Below are 26,867 nucleotides of genomic sequence, written 5' to 3' on the forward strand. Positions count from 1 at the left end.
GATGCGGTTAAGAAATCAAAAAGTGTATTATTCAGTCTTGTCTTAATGTTTAGGATTTGTTCCAAAAGTTAATATGCTTAGTGATATTTTGTATATTTGAAAAAATACAACTGACACTGTGCTTTGGACTCCATCTCCAAAGGAAAAAAATTGTATGACTCTTGGTTGAAGGTACCAGAAAACCATCTGAATAGCCATAGTCATAGTTAAGTCACCATTTTTGCTCTACAGTGACAGCTCATAAAAAAGCTGTTTTGTTTTCCTGGCAAGCAGTCAGGAAAACTGCAAATGTTGTTATTGTTGTGTGTGTGTGTGTGTGTGTGTGTGTGTGTGTTTGTTTGGAGGGGGGCAGGAGAGGAGAGGGGGAGGGTGCATGTGTGTGTGTTCAACTCATACTTTACCTACAACAAAATGGAGAGGACACTTCATAGTGGCCAGCCCACAAAGCGTGTAGTCCTTGCTGATTATAGTTAGCCATTTTCCAGCTGCTACTTTGATTGTCACAATTACATAACACCTGTGGTGATTTTGAAACCAGTCTAAGCATTATAGACATCCCACCTGCAAACAGTGATTCCGTGCAAGAACCTATTTATTTTAGTGTTACTGGTAGATTGTATATCTAGAATGATGGAAAATCTAGGCATATGTAACATAATCATCTTCTGAACAGATTTGCCCATAACTTGATCTTCTCAAGAGGCTTGCCTATAGCTCAGTCTTCAGAAGAGGTTTGCCTATAACTTCATCTGATTAATTCTTCACAAGCTATCAGTCATATAAAATAATTGACAGGGTGGATATTTGATGAAGCTGTTCATTTCTCATCTTTAAAGAACACATCTTCGTTCTGTTGCTGACATGTTAGATTGTAACAGTGTCGTACGTGACTTTATCAAACACTGCAGGATTCTTTCTAACCGTAGTATGAACAAAAACATTTTACAAGAGTGAGATCTTTTTATGTCAGTGAAGGGTGACCACTGTGTGCATACCAGTTTTATTTAAACAGTCAGGGATCTAAAACTTTATACAAATAACATTTTCAGATTTGCATATAATATACACACAGATTTATGACTCACTAACTCACATGATGCTCTTAATTTATTTTAACAATTTGAATGTTGTTTATTTCCTACACAGTGAGTTACTTCAAAATCTCAAGATGGACTGTATAAATTTGAAACACATCATTTGTGTAAAACATGCAATTGCCAGCTATTAAAATAAAAATTGTTTTTCACAAAAACTGAGTATAATGCTGCCAACAATTTCCTGAATGTAGATATTCAGCTCTTTGCAAAAGAAGAGCTTCTAACTGGACGAGGAGTTCAAGGCACTGAACACATCTGGGAGAGGAGCTTGGTGCAGCAGAATTTTTACTGGTAGCCAACTGAAATTCTGTTCTCTCCTGTAGAGAAATAGCACTGCAGGTAATTGCCACAGAAAGTATTGGCAGGTATTTACCCGTCTTCAGAGTCTGCCTTCTTTCAGTAAGTCAAGCTTTTACCAGACCAGTGCCTTAGTAGGCTGCTACAAGACCTGTTTGGTTGTGAACTTCCCAGGAAGTTCATTTCTTTGTATTGTAATGCTTTACAAGACCAGGACTTGAATGCACATATTTGACCTTTAAAGATTATGCTCTTCTGTTTCAACACTCCAGCTGCATCACGTGGATTGACTCCGTGCTTCACACCCGTGCTTTTCCACACTCCACACAGGTTTGCTTGCTTACCAAGTGTGACTGGCATCATTTAGGAAAAGAATGTAGTGAAGAATAATCTGATCTCAGCAGAGGTGTATGCTTCTAAAAAAAAACTTTGACACTATAGCAGAAAGCGTTCTAAACTGGACCACTTTTTCTTATGGAAACAGAATACCAGAATGGGTATTTTTCGCTTTAGCTGGCTATACTCTAACACAGATTCATCTCGGTCACTTTCCCTCAAAGTAAGTATGTATATGAAGGACGATTACTGCTCACTGAATAGAAGAGTTGTTAAACAGCAAGCAGGCATGTAGAAATGGACATTAACTAGCTAAACTTTTAGGTAAAGTCCTCCTTTAGTTTAAGTGATCACAAAAATAATAATAATTTCCCTCAAAGTTCAGTTGGTTAATACTAACATTCAGTGCAACAAATGAGATTGGAAGGTTGGCCTTCAATTTAAGTTGCCTGAAAGTAGAGCAGGTGCTTAGAACATGTTGTTACTTTGGATCAACAAGTTAAAATGTCATAGAGTTAGAGCGCTCCTTGCAGCAACCAATGTTAAATCTGCCACCATTTCCACGGTGGTCAGAACATTAAGAGGAGTCCAACGGGTTAAAATGAGGCTTGTCAACTCGTGGCTTTGGTTAAGTCTGCAGACACTGAAGGATCCTGATAATTTCTGTTTTTTATGCACTAAAATGATTATTATAATCTTACGATGGAATTTCATTCTTTTGGTGTCTTGTATACCTGCTTATGATGAGTTATGATCGTCCGAAAAAAAAATCTGAAAGCACAATATGACTGAATACAAGCATACAATGTGCTACTGAAGAAGCATATAAAGCAATTTAATGTGTGATACAAAAGAAACATAAGTTGCTGGTTTGTTTGTTTATTTATTTTTAAGCTATGTAATTCTGTTGTTAGTATGTTAAATAGTGAAACTGTAATGGATCTGTTGAAGTAGGTTTTGGAATATCAAGCTACTGCAAAAGCAAAGTATTCTCAGCAAATAAGAAAATTTGTGCTCGCCCTACATTTTTATTCTGCTAAGACACAGGACAGGAATTTGTGGCAGGCTACACCAAACCAATCAGAAGATTGATGGCTCAAAAAGGCATACAGTCACTTGAAAGCTTGTGAAATTATCTCACCTAAGAATACTTAACTGCAATTAATCAGAAGTTCCTTATTTGTAAATGTGATCATCTTTTACAGCAACTGATAAAACTTAGTGAAATATTTGCACAAATAGGTGTAAATGAAAACTCTGTAAAATCAAAATACCAATAAATAAAGAAATGCCAGTAAAACATTGTGAAAATGAAATGTCAATAAATTGTTTTACTGTCTTGCATGTCATTGTTATTACTGAATAACTTGTGTTAACTATTTGTAACACATAGTGCACTGGTGTTTGAAGCTTAAAGTTTCCTTAAAATACAAACAGAAATACAGAATTTCTGTGCCTGTCTATTAGTCAAACACAACACATTTCAAAGTTTACTCTATAATCTCCTGGTGGCACTTGCTCAAAATTCATTGATTTATACTCAGTTTGCAAGCAACAAGAACAGTGGATGTTTCGAGTTCTCTTAAAGTTTTATCACAATGAAAAATTGAGCCTCATTTTGACTGAAATCTTTTGACTAAAACTTTCCTTGTTGCTGCTGCTATAAACAAAATCGCTGATTTTACTGTTTTTTTTTTTTTTTTAGAAAAAATTAAGCTGACAAGAGCTATTTTAAGTTAGTCAAAGGCAATTTCAAGGGCGTGTGACACAGAGGACAACACCCCTGACTACCGATAAAATTGCAGACAGGAATTCAATTTGCTTCAAACATGGTGGATGTATAGCCACTCTATGAAATGTAAACTTGTTGCTTCAAATAAGCTTCTAAATGTGTAACTATAACAAGAAAATTTGTTTTACTTTACTATTATTTGTTAAAAAATCTTTGTATGGAATTCCAGCATTCTTAACTAAGTTAAAAGAATTAAAAAAAAGTGATTTTCCTGATTCAGACTGCTACCTTGCAACAATCTACAGTGTAACAACAAATATTTCAATCACATGATACAGATGTGTGCAGATTAGAAAGCATGTGGAAAGTGTATCAGGGTTGCCTATGAATGACAAATATCATATTCATATTGCAACAATCTACAGTGTAACAACAAATATTTCAATCACATGATACAGATGTGTGCAGATTAGAAAGCATGTGGAAAGTGTATCAGGGTTGCCTATGAATGACAAATATCATATTTATGACTGTAAGTTGAATTGTTATGATGGTCACACTATATTTAGTCTAAAGTGGCCTATTAACATAGAGGAGGAGGAGTAGTTCATAAGAAAGTAAGAAAGACTACAACTCACTACTTCCTATTCAACCTCATTTAGGAGGCAAGAACCAACACTTGCACATACAATTGCTACATTGCACCTATTATAAAGCTTCCCTTATGTACATAGTTTTGCATGTGGGCACTGAAGGAGTTCAATATTCTGGTTTGGGAACTGTGCAGGCAGGGAAAAATATACCAGGCAGTACATTTACTACTGCATGATGCAAATCAGTAACAATCCTAAAAAAGTCTTATCATCATCATCACACCTCTGATCTTGGTTGGTGGTCTGGATGCTGACTGAGCATTATGATCCATGGACATTGAGATATGCTTGAGCAAAACTAACAAGTATCTCCTTCATCACTCGAAGATCTAGAAGCAGTAAGTTTCAAAATTACTGAATATCCACTGTGTAGCTCTGACCTTCCATATGCATTTGTGCCTCATTTATGAAATTAATTAAAAGAACATTGTAACAATACCAGAAAAGGAAAGTTGCTACTCACCATACAGCGGAGATGCTGAGTTGCTATAGGGACAATAAAAAGATTCAAATACTCCTAGCTTTCAGCCATTAAGCCTTTGTCTCAGTCTCAGAGAGAGTTTCAGCTCTCTGAGAGTGCAGGTGTGTGTGTTGAGTGTGTGAATCTCTTTATTGTGCCTTTATGACAGGCTTTATGGCATGGAGAGGTACACTAGATATAAAGCAAATTATTTAGAAACATCATTTTTACAGTGACACCTCAAAAGATGAAAATTGCAGTGAACTTAGTATCCAGGAGCTTCTCTTGTGCCCCATCGTGGGTTGCACATAATCTGCATGTTCTGAGAGCACTTTACAAAATTATTAATGTGTATACAAGTTGGGAGCATTCTAAACAATTGTTGTTAATATGTTTTCTTCTTTTAATATTGAAGTTCCTTCAAGAATACATTAAACCGCATATTGTTAGCTGGCCATAAAATTTGGAAAGTTATACTACTCTCATTAATATTGTTTACATGAAAAGCTTGTTAGGAGCTTTGAATTTGAAAACAGAGAGAGGTCTTCTGATATAAATTTTCCTTGAGGACTAATGTTTTACAATAGATATTTGATTTGAAAGTATTAGAGAAACCAATAACTGTAAAGTTCTGCATTATGAAATTTAAATGTAGTGCTGTAGACCAGCAACCATCAGTCATTAAGATATCACCACGTGGTGGTATTTTCTAAATTAATTTCATTCTTACAGTAGCCCATGTTGACCTATCAATATTTATTTGAATTATTCTTGTGCTGGTAGCATTTCTGTAGCTAACCAAAGATTTGTGTAATAATGCTTGATATCAGTATGATTGTTAATTGCTTTTATTGTGTAACAGTACTCACCTGTTGTGATGACACACTAAGTAATAAGTTTTAATTTTTACAGACAGAGAAGATGATAGAGATCAGGAAGATCAACCAGAAACAGATTATTCAAGATCAGATTTTGAAAATGACAGTGATGTACCAAGGAGTCCAGGGAGTACAGCAAGCACAGATTCAAAGAAGAATGCATTACGTCGGATGGTGATGGAAGTGATATTTGGTTCAGCATCTGCCAGCCAAATGGAGCCACAGTTAGCTGTTTCAAATGGCTTTCGCAGTAGTCCAGACAGCCCAGATGATGATTCTCAAGACAGCAGAGAAGACAGTATGGAAGGTAGCACAGGAAATGGCCAAGAGGGCATGCCAGAAGGTGATAGAGTGGGCAGTCCACGAGGAGATAGAGATGGCAGTCTGGATGACCTTCCAGAAGATGGCCCACAGGAAAATTCAGTGTGTCCAGAGGATGCTCCAGAAGGTAGTTCTGATGAGAGAGTCACACTGCCTGAGGAAGAACAGGCTGGAGAAATGGCAGTGGTTCACAGTGATAGCAGTAGCCAGTGCAGTAATCGATCAGGTGTTGAACGGCGCAAGCAGCCTGTAAGAACGAGAATGTTTGTGCGACGTGATGACTTCATCTATGATGGCCCCTCGGGCAGTGGTGCAACAGTCTCAAAGAAAGTAGTCAAGTCTCAGTCACAGCAGCAAGTTGATGACTCAGCAGTGGACAGAGTGCCAAAGATGACTCTTGTGAGAGTGGGTGGAAGTGTATCCAGTACTGAGACAAGTAGTGCATCCAGTACAAGTGCATGGCGTACCTCAATAATGGCTGTGACAGAAAACCGTACAGCTGCCAACACTAGCAGAACGAGTGTGAACTTACCTCCACGGAAAGCTGCAAAAGTGTCAGAGTCTCTTGAGAAAAACAGTTTAAAGTAAGGAATCTTACAGAAAGAGAGAGAAAAAAATATGATAACCTCATTTGCAAAATGGTGTAAGTAGGACACTTGTTCCTTTGCACCATTTTTTTCCATCTATATCAGGTATTCAGTTCAAATTTTATGTTTCACTTGAAATGAGAACATTTTCTACTGTAAATGCTGATGATAGCTATAACTGGGTAAGCTGAGAAATGTAGTTTTACGACATTTGTAACGATGCTGCGTTATGTGCTGTGAAATTGTAAGAGAAAAGGCCAGGTGCCTCTATTCCTGTTCCTTGTACCTGTGTACATAATTGGTGCTCAGTGTCCAGTGTGCCATGTGCTACCAAGAGTTGTGGTCAAATTGTAAATTTTTAATTTTATTCAATATTCAAGGTATTTTTTAAGTGAGCTGACAGTGTAGACAATTGTCCAAGACTAAGTGTGCCTGACTGCACAGCTGATGAAGAGTCATATGATGGGTGTTTTCTTAAATGTTCTGTCTCGTGTTGTTGTTTCTGAAAATCACATCACTTATTGTAAATTTTGTATTTTGAGTACACTCTTGTTGTCAGCAATTGGTGTATCATTAACTGTCTTGATTCTCTTTGTGTTAATTCAGTTTCCTTGAATTTTTATGATTGGTGTTTCACTTCAGATGTTACGTATGTGATAAATCATTCACCAATATTTTTATACAATATTTTAAAAGGTTTCTGTATTCTTCTTTGTACTGTGAGTTTCTGCGTTTGCAGTTTTCATGAATACATCTTGTAATTCAGTGGAAACGAGTGTCACAATTTATTTAATTTTTTTGTATATTATGTTTAATGCAGTCATTTCTATTTAAAGTCTGAAATGATTTTTAATAATTATTGTATGTAATCAACCATGATATTTTGATAAAAACAATCTAAGTTAATCAGTTTTGTATGTATCATGTTTAAATCCATTCCCACCTCATCGTATCCTGCGGGAACCTATTTACCATGATGGTATGAGTTACTTTGTGCTTCACAAGCTGAATAATGTGGACTCATAAAGATTTTACAGAAAAGTGAAAGAAATTGTTTAAAAGCAAATTATTTTGGTGAACCACATCAAAAGATTAAAAATCAACTTATTTGATAGTGGGAAATCAGGTTTCAGTATGTTCATAACAGTAAAACAGTAACAGTTCACAACATCATTGAAAACTACCAGTAGCTATTTAATATAGATCTCTGTGGTTCCGCAGATAAATACAAGTTAGCAGTTGAGAAATAAAAGAATGTGACTATAAACAATGATGGAAATGAAAGCGGAATTTCCTGGATCTGGTGATCAACTAGCTCACAAACACAGACAAATTAAAGAATGACGCAATATGGAGTGTTTGGCAACATTCTGCATATATATTGCTTATCAGATACACCAATTAAAACTTCAGCAAATTTGAGTAAATTTGGGGTTATTAACTAACACTATTAGGCAATATGCTAGTATAGTGTTTAGAGGTTTCAGTTTACAATTCTTGGGACATTTTAGAGGAAAGAAAGATGTAGGATTCCTTCTCCTACTTGTTCAGTTTGCTTCTGTTACATGTAATTTTTATTTAGCTGAACTTGTGTGTTGTTATACTGGTTCACTCATACTGTAAATTATAAAATCCATTTAAACAGAAATGAGAATACCTAACATTCCAGGATGATGATGATGATTACAAAATCCTTTAATGGTGGAAAAAATTGTTTTGGTGCTCATTGTATTCCCAAACTAACTATCTCATCAGTATAAATTGGTTTTCCATTTAAAATGAAGTTTTGTCTCTGATGTTCAACATTAGTGTGCATTAAAATTGTGGACTTGACCCACTGTACACTCATAAAATTCTTCATTCTGGATTTGAGTATGTTGTTCACTTACAAAAATGTGGTACTGCAGGCTCTCATGAATGATTAATAAATTAATACATGAAGCATCAGCATTCAGTTACATATTCATTTATTCTATGTAAATACTGGAAAATACACAGTGAACAAAAATTATAGTACAAAAGAATCATGGGTCTTCATTGTGTGCAGCAGGGTAAATATTCATAGCACTGCTAGATGGTGGTAAATTTTGGTAACAATAATGGAGAAATAAATGATAAGAGGTGCATCAAGTCTTTCATTTTCTCATGTGAAATGTTGCATGGTTCAGAATACTTCAGATGATGTTTTAATGTTTACTGTTCTCGCTGCCTCTGGAAACTCATTGTTTTAAATGGTTCTTCTTTTTCAGTGATTTTTTTTATAAAGAATAATCCATGGCTGGTGTTTTATTAATAGGAGCTAATTGACGTGTCTCCATTTGAATGGATTACCATCATCGTCTTTGATGCAATATTGTAATTGGGTTTAATGAGAGCAGCATCCTGAAGAAAATTGTTTGTCTGCATTTTGACAACAGTGAAACACCTTTTTTTCCAGTTTGTCTGTTCACTTGTGTGCAGTCATGTGGGTGCTCCATAGGTCCGTTGAAAATGTTCCTCTTCCCCTTTATCAAACTGTCGATAAATCACACTCTGTGGGTGTGCCCAGGAATAAGAAATTTATGTTCTATTATTTCCAAGACTGGCGACTTTCAAAGGCATACATGCACATCACTGCAGTATGGCTGTTCTTATTTTGGCCTGGACAGCTGTCAAAATACATTATCAATGTTTTCATATTTGGCTTGGTATTATTGTTGTTGTTGTTGTTGTTGTTGTGGTCTTCAGTCCAGAGACTGGTCTGATGCAGTTCTCCATGCTACTCTATCCTGTGCAAGCTTCTTCATCTCCAAGTAACTACTGCAACCTAATCCTTCTGAATCTGCTTAGTGTATTCATCTCTTGGTCTCCCTCTATGATTTTTACCCTCCATGCTGCCCTCCAATACTAAATTGGTGATCCCTTGATGCCTCAGAATATGTCCTACCAACCGATCCCTTCTTATAGTCAAATTGTGCCATGAATTCCTCTTCACCCCAATTCTGTTCAGTATCTCCTCATTAGTTACGTGATCTGCTCATCCAACCTTCAGCATTCTTCACCACATTTTGAAAGCTTCTATTCTCTTCTTGTCTAAACTATTTGTCATCCATGTTTTACTTCCCTACATGGCTAGACCCCATACAAATACTTTTAGGAAAGACTTCGTGACACTTAAATCTATACTAGTTGTTAACAAATTTCTTTTCTTCAGAAATGCTTTCCTTGCCATTGCCCATCTACATTTTATATCCTCTCTACTTTGACCATCATCTGTTATTTTGCTTCCCAAATAGCAAAACTCATTTACTACTTCAAGTGTCTCATTTCCTAATCAAATTCCTTAAGTGTTATCTGATTCCATTATCCTCATTTTTCTTTTCCTTTACTGCTTGCTCAGTACACAGATTGAATAATATCGGAGATAGGCTACAACCCTGTCTCACTCCCTTCCCCACCGCTGCTTCCCTTTCATGCCTTTCGCTCCCTGTATTTTACCCCTGCCACCTTCAGAATATGAAAGAGAGTATTCCAATCAACATTGTGAAGAGCTTTCTTTAAGTCTACAAATGCTAAAAACATAGGTTCGCTTTTCCTTAATCTGTCTTCCAAGATAACTCATAGGGTCAGTATTGCCTCACGTGTTCCACCATTTCTACAGAATCCAAACTGATCTTCCCCGAGGTCGGCTTCTATCAGTTTTTCCATTTGTCTGTAAATAATTAGTGTTAGTATTTTGCAGCCGTGACTTATTAAACTGATAGTTTGGTAATTTTCACATCTGTCAACACCTCCTTTCTTTGGGATTGGAATTATTATATTCTTCTTGAAGTCTGATGGTATTTCACCTGTCTCATACATCTTGCTCACCAGACGGTAGAACTTTGTCAGGGCTGGCTCTCCCAAGGCTGTCAGTAGTTGCAATGGAATATTGTCTACTCCTGGGGCCTTGTTTTGACTTAGGTCTTTCAATGCTCTGTCAAATTCTTCACGCAGTATCATATTTCCCATTTCACCTTCATCTATCTCCTCTTGCATTTCCATAATATTGCCCTCAAGTACATCGCCCTTGTATAGCCCCTCTACATACTCCTTCCACCTTTCTGCTTTCCCTTCTTTGCTTAGAACTGGTTTTCCACCAGAGCTCTTCATACAAGTGGTTCTCTTTTCTCCAAAGGTCTCTTTAATTTTCCTGTAGGCAGTATCTATCTTACCCCTAGTGATATATGCCTCTACACGCTACATTTGTCCTCTAGCCGTCCCTGCTTAGCCATTTTGCACTTCCTGTCGAACTCATTTTTGAGACATTTGTATTCCTTTTCACCTGCTTCATTTGCTGCATTTTTATATTTTCTCCTTTCACAAATTAAATTCCGTATCTCTTCTGTTACCCAAGGATTTCTACTAGCCCTGGTTTTCTACCTACTTGATCCTCTGCTGCCTTCACTATATCGTCTCTCAAAGCTACCCATTCTTCTTCTTCTGTATTTCTTTCCCCCATTCTTGTCAATCATTCCCTAATGCTCTCTCTGAAACTCTACAACCTCTTTTCTTTCAGTTTATCCAGGTCCCATGTCCTTAAATTCACACCTTTTTTCAGTTTTAATCTACAGTTCATAACTAATAGATTGTGGTCGGAGTCCACATCGGCCCATGGAAATTTCTTACAATTTAAAACCTGGTTCCTAAATCTCTGTCTTATCATTATATAATCTATCTGAAACCTTCCAGAGTCTCCAGGCCTGTTCCATGTATACAACCTTCTTTCATGATTCTTAAACCAAGTGTCACCTATGATTAAGTTATTCTCTGTGAAAAATTCTACTGGGTGGTTTCCTCTTTCATTCCTTAGCCCCATTCCATATTCACCTAATACTTTTCCTTCTCTTCCTTTTCCTGGTATCGAATTCCAGTCCCCATGACTATTAAATTTTCATCTCCCTTCACTGTCTGAGTAATTTTATTTTATCTCAACTTGGTATACTGACTGAATTTGTACAAGCTGTATCCCACTTCATTAGCTCCTCTTGCAGCTTCAGATTCGTGCCATAAATAACTGAGTCCGTCCCTCCCCGCAGTCATATACTGTTATACAGCACATCCATAACATTCATTTGTAAAATTATACTGAATTTTTGAGCATAGCAGTTGGGACACATTGCAGCAAATCAAATGTAATGGTCCTTGTTTTGTTACTGTTGTTTGTAATTTCCTTATCAGCAGCCTTACTTCTTAGCTGCATCAGGTGCCTCATGATATTCTTTCATAGTGTTCATTAACTCAGGTTTTTCACTTTCTGGAACAAGTTTCAGTTACAGCTTCATTCTGTAACAGGTCTCACATCTTCTCTCTCTCTCTCTCTCTCTTTTTCCACTGAGTTTCATCTTCCAGAACTCCTCACAAAAAATCCTGTAGGTCACACTTCATACAAGAATGTAATCATCAGGTATGTGACCAAAGATGTTTTTCTACAGTCTCTTCTTGAATAGTGACTCTTGTAAGTTGGAATTTTCCTGAGAAAATCTCTGACAGTGGCTCTAACAGCTATGATTTTTTTTACTCTTGAGACAATCAGTAGTTCAGATATCTGTTTGAATTACTCCAAATGGAACAACTCTTTTTTAATAATTGTTTCCACAAATCTCCTGGTTTCACCAAATACACCCAAGGAAGATATTTGCACAGCTGTATTCTTTCGTCATTAAACAGTACAGAGTTTGACAGTGTAACAGCCTTGTAACTGTGATCTCCTGTCCTGAATCTTGTTCGAACGCATTATTGTGGCCAAGATAGATACGAAGCCCACACCTACTACAGTAGTACAAGTTTATATGCCAACTAGCTCTGCAGATGACGAAGAAATTGAAGAAATGTATGATGAAATAAAAGAAATTATTCAGATTGTGAAGGGAGACGAAAATTTAATAGTCATGGGTGACTGGAATTCGAGTGTAGGAAGAGGGAGAGAAGGAAACATAGTAGGTGAATATGGATTGGGGGACAGAAATGAAAGAGGAAGCCGCCTGGTAGAATTTTGCACAGAGCACAATATAATCATAACTAACACTTGGTTTAAGAATCATGAAAGAAGGTTGTATACATGGAAGAACCCTGGAGATACTAAAAGGTATCAGATAGATTATATAATGGTAAGACAGAGATTTAGGAACCAGGTTTTAAATTGTAAGACATTTCCAGGGGCAGATGTGGACTCTGACCACAATCTATTGGTTATGACCTGTAGATTAAAACTGAAGAAACTGCAAAAAGGTGGGAATTTAAGGAGATGGGACCTGGATAAACTAAAAGAACCAGAGGTTGTACAGAGATTCAGGGAGAGCATAAGGGAGCAATTGACAGGAATGGGGGAAATAAATACAGTAGAAGAAGAATGGGTAGCTTTGAGGGATGAAGTAGTGAAGGCAGCAGAGGATCAAGTAGGTAAAAAGACGAGGGCTAGTAGAAATCCTTGGGTAACAGAAGAAATATTGAATTTAATTGATGAAAGGAGAAAATATAAAAATGCAGTAAGTGAAACAGGAAAAAAGGAATACAAACGTCTCAAAAATGAGATCGACAGGAAGTGCAAAATGGCTAAGCAGGGATGGCTAGAGGACAAATGTAAGGATGTAGAGGCCTATCTCACTAGGGGTAAGATAGATACCGCCTACAGGAAAATTAAAGAGACCTTTGGAGATAAGAGAACGACTTGTATGAATATCAAGAGCTTAGATGGAAACCCAGTTCTAAGCAAAGAAGGGAAAGCAGAAAGGTGGAAGGAGTATATAGAGGGTCTATACAAGGGCAATGTATTTGAGGACAATATTATGGAAATGGAAGAGGATGTAGATGAAGATGAAATGGGAGATTTGATACTGCGTGAAGAGTTTGACAGAGCACTGAAAGACCTGAGTCGAAACAAGTCCCCCGAAGTAGACAATGTTCCACTGGAACTACTGACGGCCGTGGGAGAGCCAGTCCTGACAAAACTCTACCATCTGGTGAGCAAGATGTATGAAACAGGCGAAATACCCTCAGACTTCAAGAAGAATATAATAATTCCAATCCCAAAGAAAGCAGGTGTTGACAGATGTGAAAATTACCGAACTATCAGCTTAATAAGTCACAGCTGCAAAATACTAACACGAATTCTTTACAGACGAATGGAAAAACTAGTAGAAGCCAACCTCGGGGAAGATCAGTTTGGATTCCGTAGAAACACTGGAACACGTGAGGCAATACTGACCTTACGACTTATCTTAGAAGAAAGATTAAGGAAAGGCAAACCTACGTTTCTAGCATTTGTAGACTTAGAGAAAGCTTTTGACAATGTTGACTGGAATACTCTCTTTCAAATTCTAAAGGTGGCAGGGGTAAAATACAGGGAGCGAAAGGCTATTTACAATTTGTACAGAAACCAGATGGCAGTTATAAGAGTCGAGGGACATGAAAGGGAAGCAGTGGTTGGGAAGGGAGTAAGACAGGGTTGTAGCCTCTCCCCGATGTTGTTCAATCTGTATATTGAGCAAGCAGTAAAGGAAACAAAAGAAAAATTCGGAGTAGGTATTAAAATTCATGGAGAAGAAATAAAAACTTTGAGGTTCGCCGATGACATTGTAATTCTGTCAGAGACAGCAAAGGACTTGCAAGAGCAGTTGAATGGAATGGACAGTGTCTTGAAAGGAGGATATAAGATGAACATCAACAAAAGCAAAACAAGGATAATGGAATGTAGTCTCATTAAGTCGGGTGATGCTGAGGGAATTAGATTAGGAAATGAGGCACTTAAAGTAGTAAAGGAGTTTTGCTATTTGGGGAGCAAAATAACTGATGATGGTCGAAGTAGAGAGGATATAAAATGTAGGCTGGCAATGGCAAGGAAAGCGTTTCTGAAGAAGAGAAATTTGTTAACATCCAGTATTGATTTAAGTGTCAGGAAGTCATTTCTGAAAGTATTCGTATGGAGTGTAGCCATGTATGGAAGTGAAACATGGACGATAAATAGTTTGGACAAGAAGAGAATAGAAGCTTTCGAAATGTGGTGCTACAGAAGAATGCTGAAGATTAGATGGGTAGATCACATAACTAATGAGGAAGTATTGAATAGGATTGGGGAGAAGAGAAGTTTGTGGCACAACTTGACCAGAAGAAGGGATCGGTTGGTAGGACATGTTCTGAGGCATCAAGGGATCACCAATTTAGTATTGGAGGGCAGCGTGGAGGGTAAAAATCGTAGAGGGAGACCAAGAGATGAATACACTAAGCAGATTCAGAAGGATGTAGGTTGCAGTAGGTACTGGGAGATGAAAAAGCTTGCACAGGATAGAGTAGCATGGAGAGCTGCATCAAACCAGTCTCAGGACTGAAGACCACAACAACAACAACAATATGTCCTACAGGGTGGTCAGAAATGGTGCAGATGACTGACCAATATACTCGTATAATTGGTTCAACACTCACTAGGAATGTTATAAATCCCAGGCATCCTGAGGCCAAGACTGGCCTTAACCGGAAGACCTATTTTCCTGGATGTAGCGCCACAGAAAGGAAAGAATATAGTCAGTAGCTCATCATGTGAGTGTTCAAAATTTTCATGATTCCTTTTATTGGAAAATGCTGATTTTATATCACATGAACCACAGCCATTCTTTTGGAACACATATTTCACATGACTAAATTGGAAATCCAAGTGGTTCTCATCAGAAACAGTTTTTGCTCTGTGTACCAATGTATTTACAGCTGCTCTCTTCTGGACTGGATGATGAAAACCCTGGGCACTAAGACATAATCAGTGTGCATCAGCTTCCAGCACACTGCGTGACTGAGATGTCCATCTGATTTTCATTGTACCAACACATCTAAAAACAGTTACCTTTCTCTGTCTCGACAGTGAACTGGATGTTTGGGTGCTCAAGAACTTCTATGCCATGTGGCCAGACCATAAACATGTTGTCAACATAATGATAAAATGAAGATTGATGAAGGGGAGCCAAATTTAATGCAAATTGTTCAAAATGTTCCATAGTCATCGAAAGCTTGAGATTGTACCCTGAACTGACATATTAAGAAGCCCAAGAGTGTTTTATACAACAGTGCCATTGCAAAAGACTTCATTCTCAAGAATTGTTTGTTAATTTGTAGAAAACATTATTGCAAAAACTATGATTCATATTGCTTGATTTGAAAACAGATAATGAGTGGTCTTGGCACTCGAAACCTGATGCAGTGGCCATTCATTCATAGTCCTTGTTGTTAGTCAACCTCTGCTACGTATGTATGTAGGTAGTTACATATTGAAAATATAACAGGTGCCAAACTAAGAAAAACAATGAAGATGACTTACCTCGTTCTGCATTTTCAGTGTGATTGTGAACAAGTTCCTCCTCTTGATGTTCATCACTGATCTGTTGTGTTCAAGATCTCAAGTTATGATACATACTGTACTTGGTAGCATTTATTCTTCACAGAACTCAAGACTTGACCGATGATGGTATGGCATGTAGTACGGGTCAGTTGACTTGGCCCATTATACACGCTTCCAATAGCACTGAGCTCAGGGAAGAATGCGGTATGTCAGGATGGTCAGATTTGACATTTCAGGATGGTCGGATTTGACATACTGTTCACTGCAACAGGTCAACAGAACTCGCTATACACTAACATACACTGATGCACCATTCAGCTAGAGGTGCCAGTATGATTTCACACAGTGTTCCCAGACAAGAAGTGAAGTGCCTGGGAAGTATTTGTGGACTTAAACTCATTTTGGCCAATTTTGGACTTGACACACTAGCCGGTGCAAACACAGATATAATAAAAGTGAGTGTAAACAGTTTTTGATGTTGCTGAGCAACAATTGTACAATATTTTTTAAAGTACGCACCACCATTTGACTGTTTTATTGTTTATTTAAGTACAACCCAGGTTTCAACCTTCTATGCGACTTTCAAGTATTTGCTAAAAGCAAAAATTGGATATAATAAGACCATATAAAATTACAAAAGATGTAAAATGTCTGAAACAATTAATGTAAATTGGTGTATAATTACAAAATACATACATACATTTTATGTCTTTACTGTATATTACAGGACACTTAACATGTCGTCAAGCTCGAAGTTGGCCATAAATTAAGAAAAATATTGGCTCCCCGCAAAACTCCGGATGTTAAATTGCCACCTTGTAACAGATCATTAAATAACTGTGGGAGCATGTGATATTTAGTAAAAACAGGCTTATTCTGGTAAATAAAAGATGAGCCCATGTCCTTAAAATGTAATGATAGTGTAGAGTATGAGTAATAGAACAACTGAATACTAAAATGACACAGCATCATAGTTACATGACTAATAATGTTAAATATCTTCACAATATACATAATTATCTTTGGAGTGGCACTGTGCACCATCATCTTTGCAATAAATATGTATACACCATCAACAACTTTAAGTGAACCTACATTCAGTTGGGTGAAGAGCTAAAGTCTAAAAGGAACAAAACAAAATAAAATTCAAAGACAGAGAATCACATATAAGAATATAGTCAGTGCCACTGAAATATGAAATGTTAACAATGAGTTAAAAACGGGGGGGGGGGGGGGGCATGGATGCTGGGCTACAGGAATATTGTTAAGCCAAGTCTTATAAAATTAAGACACTTAACAGTGTAATTAAGAGAGATTTGGAATCAAATACGAGGGGAGGGGGAGCAGCAATGTCAAAGGACAATAGCGAGAGGGAGAAGTGGGGAAAACAGCATTAGATGTCGGTATGTACAGGATTTGGGGGGGGGGGGAGATATAAGTGCACAATTGATTAAATGTTGAAGCACAAAAAATCAAAATGAGAGTGAAGAGGTGGAAGAAAGTTGGGGTGGCGGATAGGGCAGGGCCAAGAAACTTCAATAGGCAAGTGAAGCGGTTGCAGGCTCAAAGTGGGGAGGGAGGGGGGGGAGGGTGATTTGGGAGGGGTTATTGGTGTGGGATGGGTGCGGGATGCAAGATGGATACAAAACATGAGACTGCAGTCACAATGTAATGTTTATGCAACATAGTAAAAGTAAGATACTATATAGTGATCATAATATGCATTTGGTAATGTAAAAATGCATTGCTCTTGTATAAAATAGAGCAGTTGCCCCTTAGTAGGAAAAAAAGCATCTAATGAAAGCCACTTTGGTGTTACATATCATAATAGATTAGTGTATGTGTACAACCTCTCTTAATCACAATAGACACATATCTTATTTGTTACAAGGATGTTAACTAAGCACAGGGAGATGACAGAATTTCCAGCATATTCAGTTAACCTTAACATGGGCTAATAGAGCCTTAATGGCAAAATCCTACTGAAAGAACTGTACTTTAACACAATTGTATACACCAGTGAATAATGGTCATCATATCTTATTAAAAATAGATGCACACAAGAGTAACACAAAGAAGTTTGCTAGATGACAGAAAATGCCAAAACCTCTACTGGGTACAATCAACATAAACAGCCATTACACGATTCAATCATATACAATTCCAAGATTTTTTTCCTCAGTGTGGTGTACACAGGATATTCAATTGAAGGCATTGGCAAAAAAAGGAGGCATTCACCAAATGCACTGGTATGAAAAATCTCACATACACATGCTTATGATAAGAATCTATGCACAATATGAAGTACTAGCAAGAACAGGATGATATTTCATGAGTCTAATATTGCATATTACTGTTAATAGTTGTGTAGTGAGAAGTAAGACAATGGAGGAAAATGATAAGGAAACTGGCACAAAGAAGTATCTGTATGTCTGGAAGACCTTGTAAGATCTGTCTGTTGGTAAGCTATACTTTAGAATCCTAATAGCCATAAAAGCCAATCAACAACCCTAAATTTAGATAAAACATTTCAATACATAAACTACTAAAAACCCTATGACAAGTATGTGAAATTTTCTATGAACCTCCTGTTTCGAAAGTCTTGTTGGTCATTCAGAATTGTGTCAGAGGCTTTAGACAAAACATTATATATTTCTATTTCTTCTAAAACATTCATCTTTTTACTTTTAAGTAACACATGTCCGTAGATTGTTCAATATTTGAAGTGTCATGATCACAGTCCATCAGATGTTTACTGAATTTGGATGTGTTGTTTTCAGTCTTTTTACAATGCCCCTTATACCTGTCTGAAAAGGATCTCCCAGTCTGGGCTACATAACATTTATTGCATGACCAACAACTGATCTTGTGTACTCCAGATTTTGTGTAGGGGTCTATTTTATTTTTGTATTGTCTCAGTTGTTTGCTTAAGTTGTTATTGGTTTTAAATGACATTTTCATCTTTGTATTTTTAAATAATGTTAGAAGAAACTGTACCCGTATAGGGTATAGATGTAAAGCATTGTTTAGTGTTACTACTATCCTCCCTAGTCAACTTAGATGGTTGTACTTCTTGTTGTGGTCTATTTGGCTTTTTTGTTTTGATAAGATTGTTTACTATTGAGGAGTTTTAGCCATTATTTACAGCAACCTCTTTTAAGATGCATAGCTCTTTATTCATTTCAGTTTGTTTTAACGGTAACATTTTCAGTCTATTAAGCATTAAATTACAGTAGGCTTTTAATGGTTATTTGGATGACATGATGTTGAATTCATGATTCAATCAGTAGTAGTAGGTCTGCAGTGAATCCCCAGTGTAATCTCACTATCCCATCTTTCAAATTGTAGATGAAAGTAGTTAATACAGTTGTTTGCTTCAACTTCTTTTGTATATTTTACACTCTCATTAAGAACAATGCGCAGATCGTAAATTTCTTGCATACAACCTTTGAACAGCAAAATGCAGTCATCTACATACATTTTGTGTAGTTTAATTTTACTTGTACTTTGTTCAAACTCAGAGAACAATTTTCTTTCTAGACTATTGACAAAAATGTCGACTAGGGTGCTTGCCAGGCAGCTTCGTATGGCCAGACCATCTTTCTGGACATATATTTGGTCTATGAATGGAAGGTTATTATTTGAGGAAGTCACAAGTTCCAGAAGGTCAAAATCCAGAGATTCTACACCCTCCACATTGGAAGAAAATGATCCTAGCAGTAAAAAGAGAGACACATATCATCTCTGTGGAAAAACTGACAACAAAAATTCAGTGGAATGTTTAAAAAAATTCCCTTGCAAAATCATCGTACATACAAATCTGATAACTGTTACTAAAAGTTAGGCATAGTGTATTAAAATCAACACACATAATTATAATATTCAGTTATTATATTGATTTACTATTCCACTATTCAGTTTGAAGTATTAATGCATTAAACTATCTAAATTATAACTGTATTTATGATTTCAATACAACAATGTGTGAATGTTTATCTACAGGGAACAGAAAAAAAACAGGTCTTTTTTGACCCGAACATCCTAAGCATATGTGCAAAATAAACATCACAGTAGAGTTAAAACTTATCCTCTCTTCCCTGAGAGACCCATTCATCATAGTGTGTTTCATAAGCTCTGCAATACCACTGATGTATTTATTTAATCACAAGTGCTCTACCAGCTACCAAACATGCCCCTTAATTCGACTCCTATTACTCAGTAACATTTTCTCCTGATTATACTTCTCGGTAACCTGATATTTCTGCCATTATTCCTTGCACTGATTCTGACTGTTATCATTGTTAGGCTCTCTGCTATCATGATGACTGAACTTCAAAGCACCAGTAACAGTATAACGATAGCATAAAGGCAAATGACCCATCTCGCATCCATAGTATTGCAATGCCTTGCTACACTGTTTCGAATCAGCATTGCTTGACGAACAGACAAATCAAACTATTAACACCACTTCTACATTGACCTATCCTTTATTCCATCAGTGTACCATCACTACTTTCACATACACAAGCAGAAGGAGTGCAACATATAAACCGTTTCCCTCAGTTTGACCCTTGAAGATTTTCCAGATACCATAACCAAACCTATTGCTAACAAAATGAAGACATATCAGTAGAATTTAAGGAAGAGTACAGAGACAAACCCAGGAATAATAGACACAAGGAACCCAGGAGTGCTTGCAGAATACAAATGCTGCTACATACTCTGAACTGAACTGATAATGAAGGTAGCACCTTCTGAAGGGATATCCTCCTCTAGTATTCCTATTTCTCAACAGTAGTAGTTGATACCAGAAATATTTTTTGAATTTTGGACAGGTCAGTATTATCTCAGCAGTTTTTCCAAAAAAATTCATATAATTTTATACACAATATGTTATATTTCAAGCTAAAATTTATGAAAAGGAATTACTTTGTTTTGTTGTCATGATCAATATGTAGTAGCTCTGAATGTACAGTTAAAATTGTTTTTTAGAAACATTTGAGATTACAAAATATTTGGCACACTTGAAATTTCTATTATTAATTACACAATCTAGTACTGTTTATTATGTTTATTTCTGTATTCATTTATAAAATAATAATCTAAACTAATAGAAATTCATTTGTCTAGAAAAACTGTAAACCATTTGGAATATTATTATTACCACAGAGTGAAGTAGTATTAAGCATGCCTCTGATGTGATTGGATGTATTTTTGTATTTTGGACGAACAATGTAATTTTGGCTTTGTTAATGTGAAAATTCAAAAAATGCGAAACAATAAATTATTGTGAAAACAAAAATTCTGCAAAGACATTCTTCAAAATTATTTAGATCAATTAAACCATGGGAACCTAAAACGTGAGAATTTCAGCTTCGAGAATCAGACCCCTAGACATGAAGAACTGGACCCAACTGTGCAAGAAAAGATAAGTAAAAAGTTTATTGTGTGTCAGCATGAGTCAAAAGTGGCTGATTGTCAGCAATAGCCTTTATTTATTTACAAAGGCTCGTACTCAGGTCAGGCAGGCACTGGGTGGTGGGCAGTGGACACCATGCTCTTGCATGTCAGTGCTCAGAGCACAGTGATGACCCAGCCAGCTCAGCAGGGTGACACGGGAACCTTGAAATATCTGTATACTGAGGCTGCTGGCTCAGCTGTGGTGCAGTGTGGCTTGGCCACAGATGAGGCTGGCTGAATTTTGAACGACTCTGTGTGAGGCCTTGTAGGTATGTTGGTATGAACTCCAGACCTGCATCTGGCTGGCAATGGTGGATGCCCTGTGGCTCAGTTTGACCCTTGGCCAATAAGTGCTGTACCTAGATCCACTGGCAAGATGATAGTGGAATGGTAACTGCCTTACAGTGGAAGCCAACACTGCAGGGGACACCAACTCAGTGACTCACCAGTTAGATCACCAGCCTGGTGATATGTGCAAGAGCAGGTTTGTTGTGATGTGGCTGCATCAAATGTCATGTATGCCCATATCTTTAGTTTTGGTAACTTGCTGGTCACCAACTAGCAGGTTGACTGTGGTGCCCAAGTGAGCACCATGGCGCAGTACTGCACCAGCATATCATGACAAGTGGTATCCTGTGACAACAAACTCTGTTTATGAATGTGCTGATTAGGTACGTTTATTGGGCCATAAAAATTGCATATTGCTGAGGAAATATCCTGACATGTTGTACAGCAATATTGTGCCATATGGACTACAGCATATGTATTACAACATTACTGGCCATTATTACCCAGCAACATTTTTTGGCCACACATTTCCAGGCAAGAAATATTCATAAAGGGCCACACTATTGCCACAACATGGATGAATGTGAGGTAGTGGAAGTGTATGCACTGCTACTGATTTTGCATCAAACAAGGAGTCAAGTTAGAAAGAAGAAGAGTCATTGGGATTTGCAGATGCATTCTTTATTGTGTGAGTGAGATACTTCAGAAACTTAAACTCATGTACTGATGCTAGATACATACCTGTTCCAGAAGTATGCAGTGCTTTGTAAAAGGACTGAAAGATTTCATTAAGGGAAGTTTGATATTACAATGCAATTTTTGTATTATTTTTGTTCATGGGCACATAGCATCATTCATGCTATCAGTTCCTACTTCATGCACCTCTTGATAAAGTACCAAAATTATGACATCAAATACAAACCATATGGTTGAAGGGCCTTCTCTGCTTCCACTATTCTTATGCAACTTTTTTGCCTTGTATTTGGGATTGGTTTGAAGACTTTGGAAGTTTTTTTGTGCACTTCATGATGTGATACCTGGCTTATCAGCAATAGATTTGCCAATGCCCCCTTCCCCCCCCATCCCCCCCCCCCAAACCCCCACCCTTCTCCTTCTCCGGCACCCTTCCATCCATCCACTCACAGATTGCGGTCTTTATACATATTAATTTCAATGTCCCATAGATCTGGTCATAGATGAATCAATTCTCCATTGCTGTACACAAAAAACACTTAAAACACATGTGTTTATACTTACAGACACAAACTTTTGAATAAAAATGAAATGATATTGTTTTTGCCTAGGCATGTGACTGCAGCATTTCTGATGAGAGAAGTAGGAAACAAAGGTGAGAGCAGGAGAGAAGCATTTACAGGCAAGAACAGAGATTGATATATCCTCACAATATAAAGTATTCTCTATCCTTGGCAATACACTAGCAAATCCTGCAGCATCAGCAGTATTGCCCAGCCATACTGCAAAATTGCTGTCTATGCAACCATGTTGCAGCAATGTTGATGGCAATGCTATTGCCGCTATTGCTGAAAAATATGGCCCACCTAAACACACCATCACACTTCCTTGGGTTTGAAAACTTGCTGTTTGTAACTGTTGTTGTTGTGGTCCTCAGTCCAAAGACTGGTTTGATGCAGCTCTCCATGCTACTCTGTCCTGTGCAAGCCTCTTCATCTCCAGGCTACTGGTGCAACCTGCACCCTTCTGAATCTGCTTACTGTATTCATCTCTTGGTTTCCCTCTACGACTTTTACTCCTCACAATTCCCTCCAATGCTAAGTTGGTGATCCCTTGTCTCAGAATGAGTCTGACCGACCAATCCCTAGTCAGACTGTGCCACAAATTTCTTTGCTCCCCAATTCTATTCAGTGTCTCCTCATTAGTTACATGATGTACCCATCTAAACTTCAGCATTCTTCTGTAGCACCACATTTCAAAAGATTCTATTCTCTTCTCGCGTAGACTGTTTATCGATCATGTTTGCACTTCTGTACATTGCTCCACTCCATACAAATCCTCTCAGAGAAGGACTTCCTGGAACTTAAATCCTGTGATGGGATACCCTCTTCTATACAACCGATATCATGTACACTGTCGATTCTTGTATAGGTGAACATTCTCGACTGTTTCACTGAATAAATTTCATATGATTTTGTATATGTTGTACTATATTTCAGGCTAAAATGTATAAAAAGAAATTAATTTGTTATATTCGATATGTACTTATTATTCTTCTTCTAGAAATACTTGAAATCATAAAATTTCTGGTATATTTAAAATTCATATTATTAATTGCACAATTTGGTGCTGGTTGTTAAATTTGTTTCTGTATTCATTTACAAAATATTGATATGAATTAGCAAAGATTCTTCTTTTGTCAAGAAAGTTTGTAAACTCTTTTGCTTTGTAAACTCTTTGAAATTTTGTGAGTACCACAGAATGTAAGTAATAGTGGGCATGCATCTGAGGGAGATGTGAGCATTTCTTTTGTATGACCGTTACTAACAATGTAATGTGTTATATTAAGTGGAAATTGTAAAGATGATGTGATAATGAAAAATGTGATAAAGAATAAAATTCAAGAAATATACAGGCAAATCTACATCAGTTAATTAGTCATCAGGAACCCACTACTTTAAATCAAAATTTCAGCTGCAAGAATGTATCCCTAGACGCAAGACTTGGAGCCAACAACTTGAGAAAATGAAGGTAAGTAAAAAGTTTTTCTTTTGTACATCTTACTCCTCTCGAAGCTTTTGAAAATAGTGAAAGAGACTAAGAGAAATTTAATGGTGATGTGTGGGAGGCTAAGATTACAAGTGTGGGCATCAGCCTTGATCTGTTGGCTGATAATGGAGTTTTGTCTGTTGCAGATGAGGAAAGAACAACTATTTATGTATTTTCATTTTTTATGTAAATGAACTTCAACCGCTCGACAAAAGAAGACCCGAGAGAAGTGAGAATTAAAAGTGAATTTCTGAATGGTCCAAAATATAGGAATAAGGATGGTGCACTGAAAGAGTTTTGTAAGAAGCAACTTAAGAAATTAACATATCTTGACAAACCATTTGACAAAATGACGTTGATTTATGCACTAAAGAGGAGATTACCAGAAAGGTTGCAATGGGATTTAGTACACACACCTGACAATTGCCCTGGCCAATTTTTACAATATGTTGACAGGCTGGATAGGGTAGTAGGAAGAAGCATCTACCATACGGTAACAATCAAAATGATAGAGATCACAATGGTAATAACCACAGAAACAGAGAAAATAGTAATTTCTACCAGGGTCAAAATGGTAATAGCGACAGAAACTTTGGAAATCAGCAGAATAGGCACAAAGAGGATAACCATGGGCAATTTAATAGGAGAAACAATCATAGATGCAACTGTTTGGGAAATGGCAGTCCACCTCAATGAAGGTCCACAGTTTTGGGGCGAGGAAATACAAGTACAGGACCCCCAATTTACACTTACATTTAGACAATAATAACAGTATTAATAATGTATAATAATGTAGCACAGGTATCTTCAGTTGAACAGAAGGAACATCAGATTTCTCTTTTATGTTTTGATCAAAAGTTTTGGAATTATATTTTAATTATAGTAATGTAGATACTAATCACAAACCAGAATGTAAGAGTAATAAGAATTTTGATGTAGTGCACACTAATGATTTCTTCTCTGGGTCAGAAAACAGTGTTTTTGATATGTGTTAAACAGGTGATGACCGTATTGTTGGGGATATGTGAACAAACATTTTCCAGCGTGCATAGTGGCGCACAAGATATGATGTGCGCAGTGCATTAGACTCTATGGAATATACATGTTCCGTGTTTGTTGTTGGGGCAACGGAATATAATTTGGTAGTCAGTTTATTTTGCCCCTTAAATCGTATTACCTGTCATTTAGCTGCGTTAACCTGCATAAACTACAACAGGTTATGGGCCCAGGTACTGGATTAAAGAAATAATAAGCTTTAAGGTGACGTGTATTTGAGCAGAAGGTGCGCGGAAGTTCGTATAAACTTGGGTGGTGTACGCTATACGAAGAAGAAAATAACTGTGAAATGAGTACAACACAGATACCGCAAATAGAGCGGCTTGTAGGGCTCGAAAATTACGCGACCTGGAAATTTGCCATTGAGGCGTAGATTAGATTAGATTAGATTAATACTAGTTCCATGGATCATGAATACGATATTTCGTAATGATGTGGCTGATTTCAAAGAAGAAAAGAATGTAACATCTAGTGGTTGAAGCTTGTGAGAAGTGTGTGTAGGTATGGTTACCCTGACAATAGAATGTTTTTTTACAAAATTCAAAAATATCAAGTGGAATGTGGCTGCTGTGGTTATCTAAAATCAGCAGCACAGGGTCATCAATAGTTGATTTTACATTGTTCTGAAAATGTTGGATCCATTCGCAAAAATAATGACTCATTGGACCAGCCATTGACGGAACAACCATATACTGCTCCAACTGGTCCACCTTTACTTAAGAGATTTGACATCCTCTTCCTCGGGAAGATAAACATAGGGGGGATGCAGGTAGCAGCAGCACTGAAACAACATACCACAGTCACGTTTTTCCCCCTTTCCCAAGACGTGTCCCCACCTATTTGTTTAACACCTTTAGGAGCCAAAATTCTCTCGGGATTTTGTACAGTATTTATGCCGGTTTCATCCACGTTGAACACTCGCACCTCTATAAATTTATATTTTTCGAAGACATGTTCTAAGTTTTTAAAAAATGCATTGACCTCCTCTTCATTAAATGCCTGTATTCTGTTAAATGCTCATTGCTTCAGGTTTTCTCATGGTAATACTTGGGTTTCTTTTTAAAAATAGAGTTAGCCAATCCTTTCCAGCTAATCTAGATGATTTATCAGAATTGTTTGCAATGTTGTTAGCCTCTGCATACTCAAATGCAATCTTTCGCAGCTGGCTGCATGTAATGCCACTGAATAGCTTGGCCATTGTAATCAGATGATCCCTAATCTCATTTTCCCGTTCTGTCGAAAATGTTGGATTTCTCCCAAGTTTGGACCCTCAGTATTTTTAACGTTCATTCTCGTTCGCAGAGTAGCTTCATGAATCCCGAAAGCTCTTGATACTTCTCTTATTTTTCTTCCAGATTTGATGGCATCAAGAGCCTTACAAAATTCCTCTTGCGTCCATTTTGATTTCTGGATCTTTCTTTTATATTATCTACCCATCTGAATTTTTTTAAAAAAAAAAAAAAAAGACCTCGTTAGTATTGACAATATAACCTGCAAGGGGGAATTCCACGCACTTCAACAGCTGCATGGCATAACCCCACTGTAAGTTCGATGACTAACCTAAGGCCGGTATTACACTATCAAATATCTTTGTCCAATATCTTTGTCAAAGATATT

General features: G+C 37.1%; 1 protein-coding gene across 1 annotated transcript in view; it reads left to right on the forward strand.

The window, feature by feature from the left end:
• Nucleotides 1-7,267, forward strand: part of LOC124774838 — a 59,006-nt gene extending 51,739 nt beyond the window's left edge. The window contains exon 10 of the mRNA XM_047249512.1: nucleotides 5,488-7,267. Within this exon, the coding sequence (XP_047105468.1) occupies nucleotides 5,488-6,362 (875 nt within the window). The 3' untranslated portion in view covers nucleotides 6,363-7,267. The remainder of the gene's footprint in view (nucleotides 1-5,487) is intronic.
• The last annotated feature ends 19,600 nt before the right edge of the window (nucleotides 7,268-26,867 follow it).

This window comes from Schistocerca piceifrons, chromosome 2 (assembly GCF_021461385.2).
Source record: "Schistocerca piceifrons isolate TAMUIC-IGC-003096 chromosome 2, iqSchPice1.1, whole genome shotgun sequence".
Lineage (NCBI taxonomy): Eukaryota > Metazoa > Arthropoda > Insecta > Orthoptera > Acrididae > Schistocerca > Schistocerca piceifrons.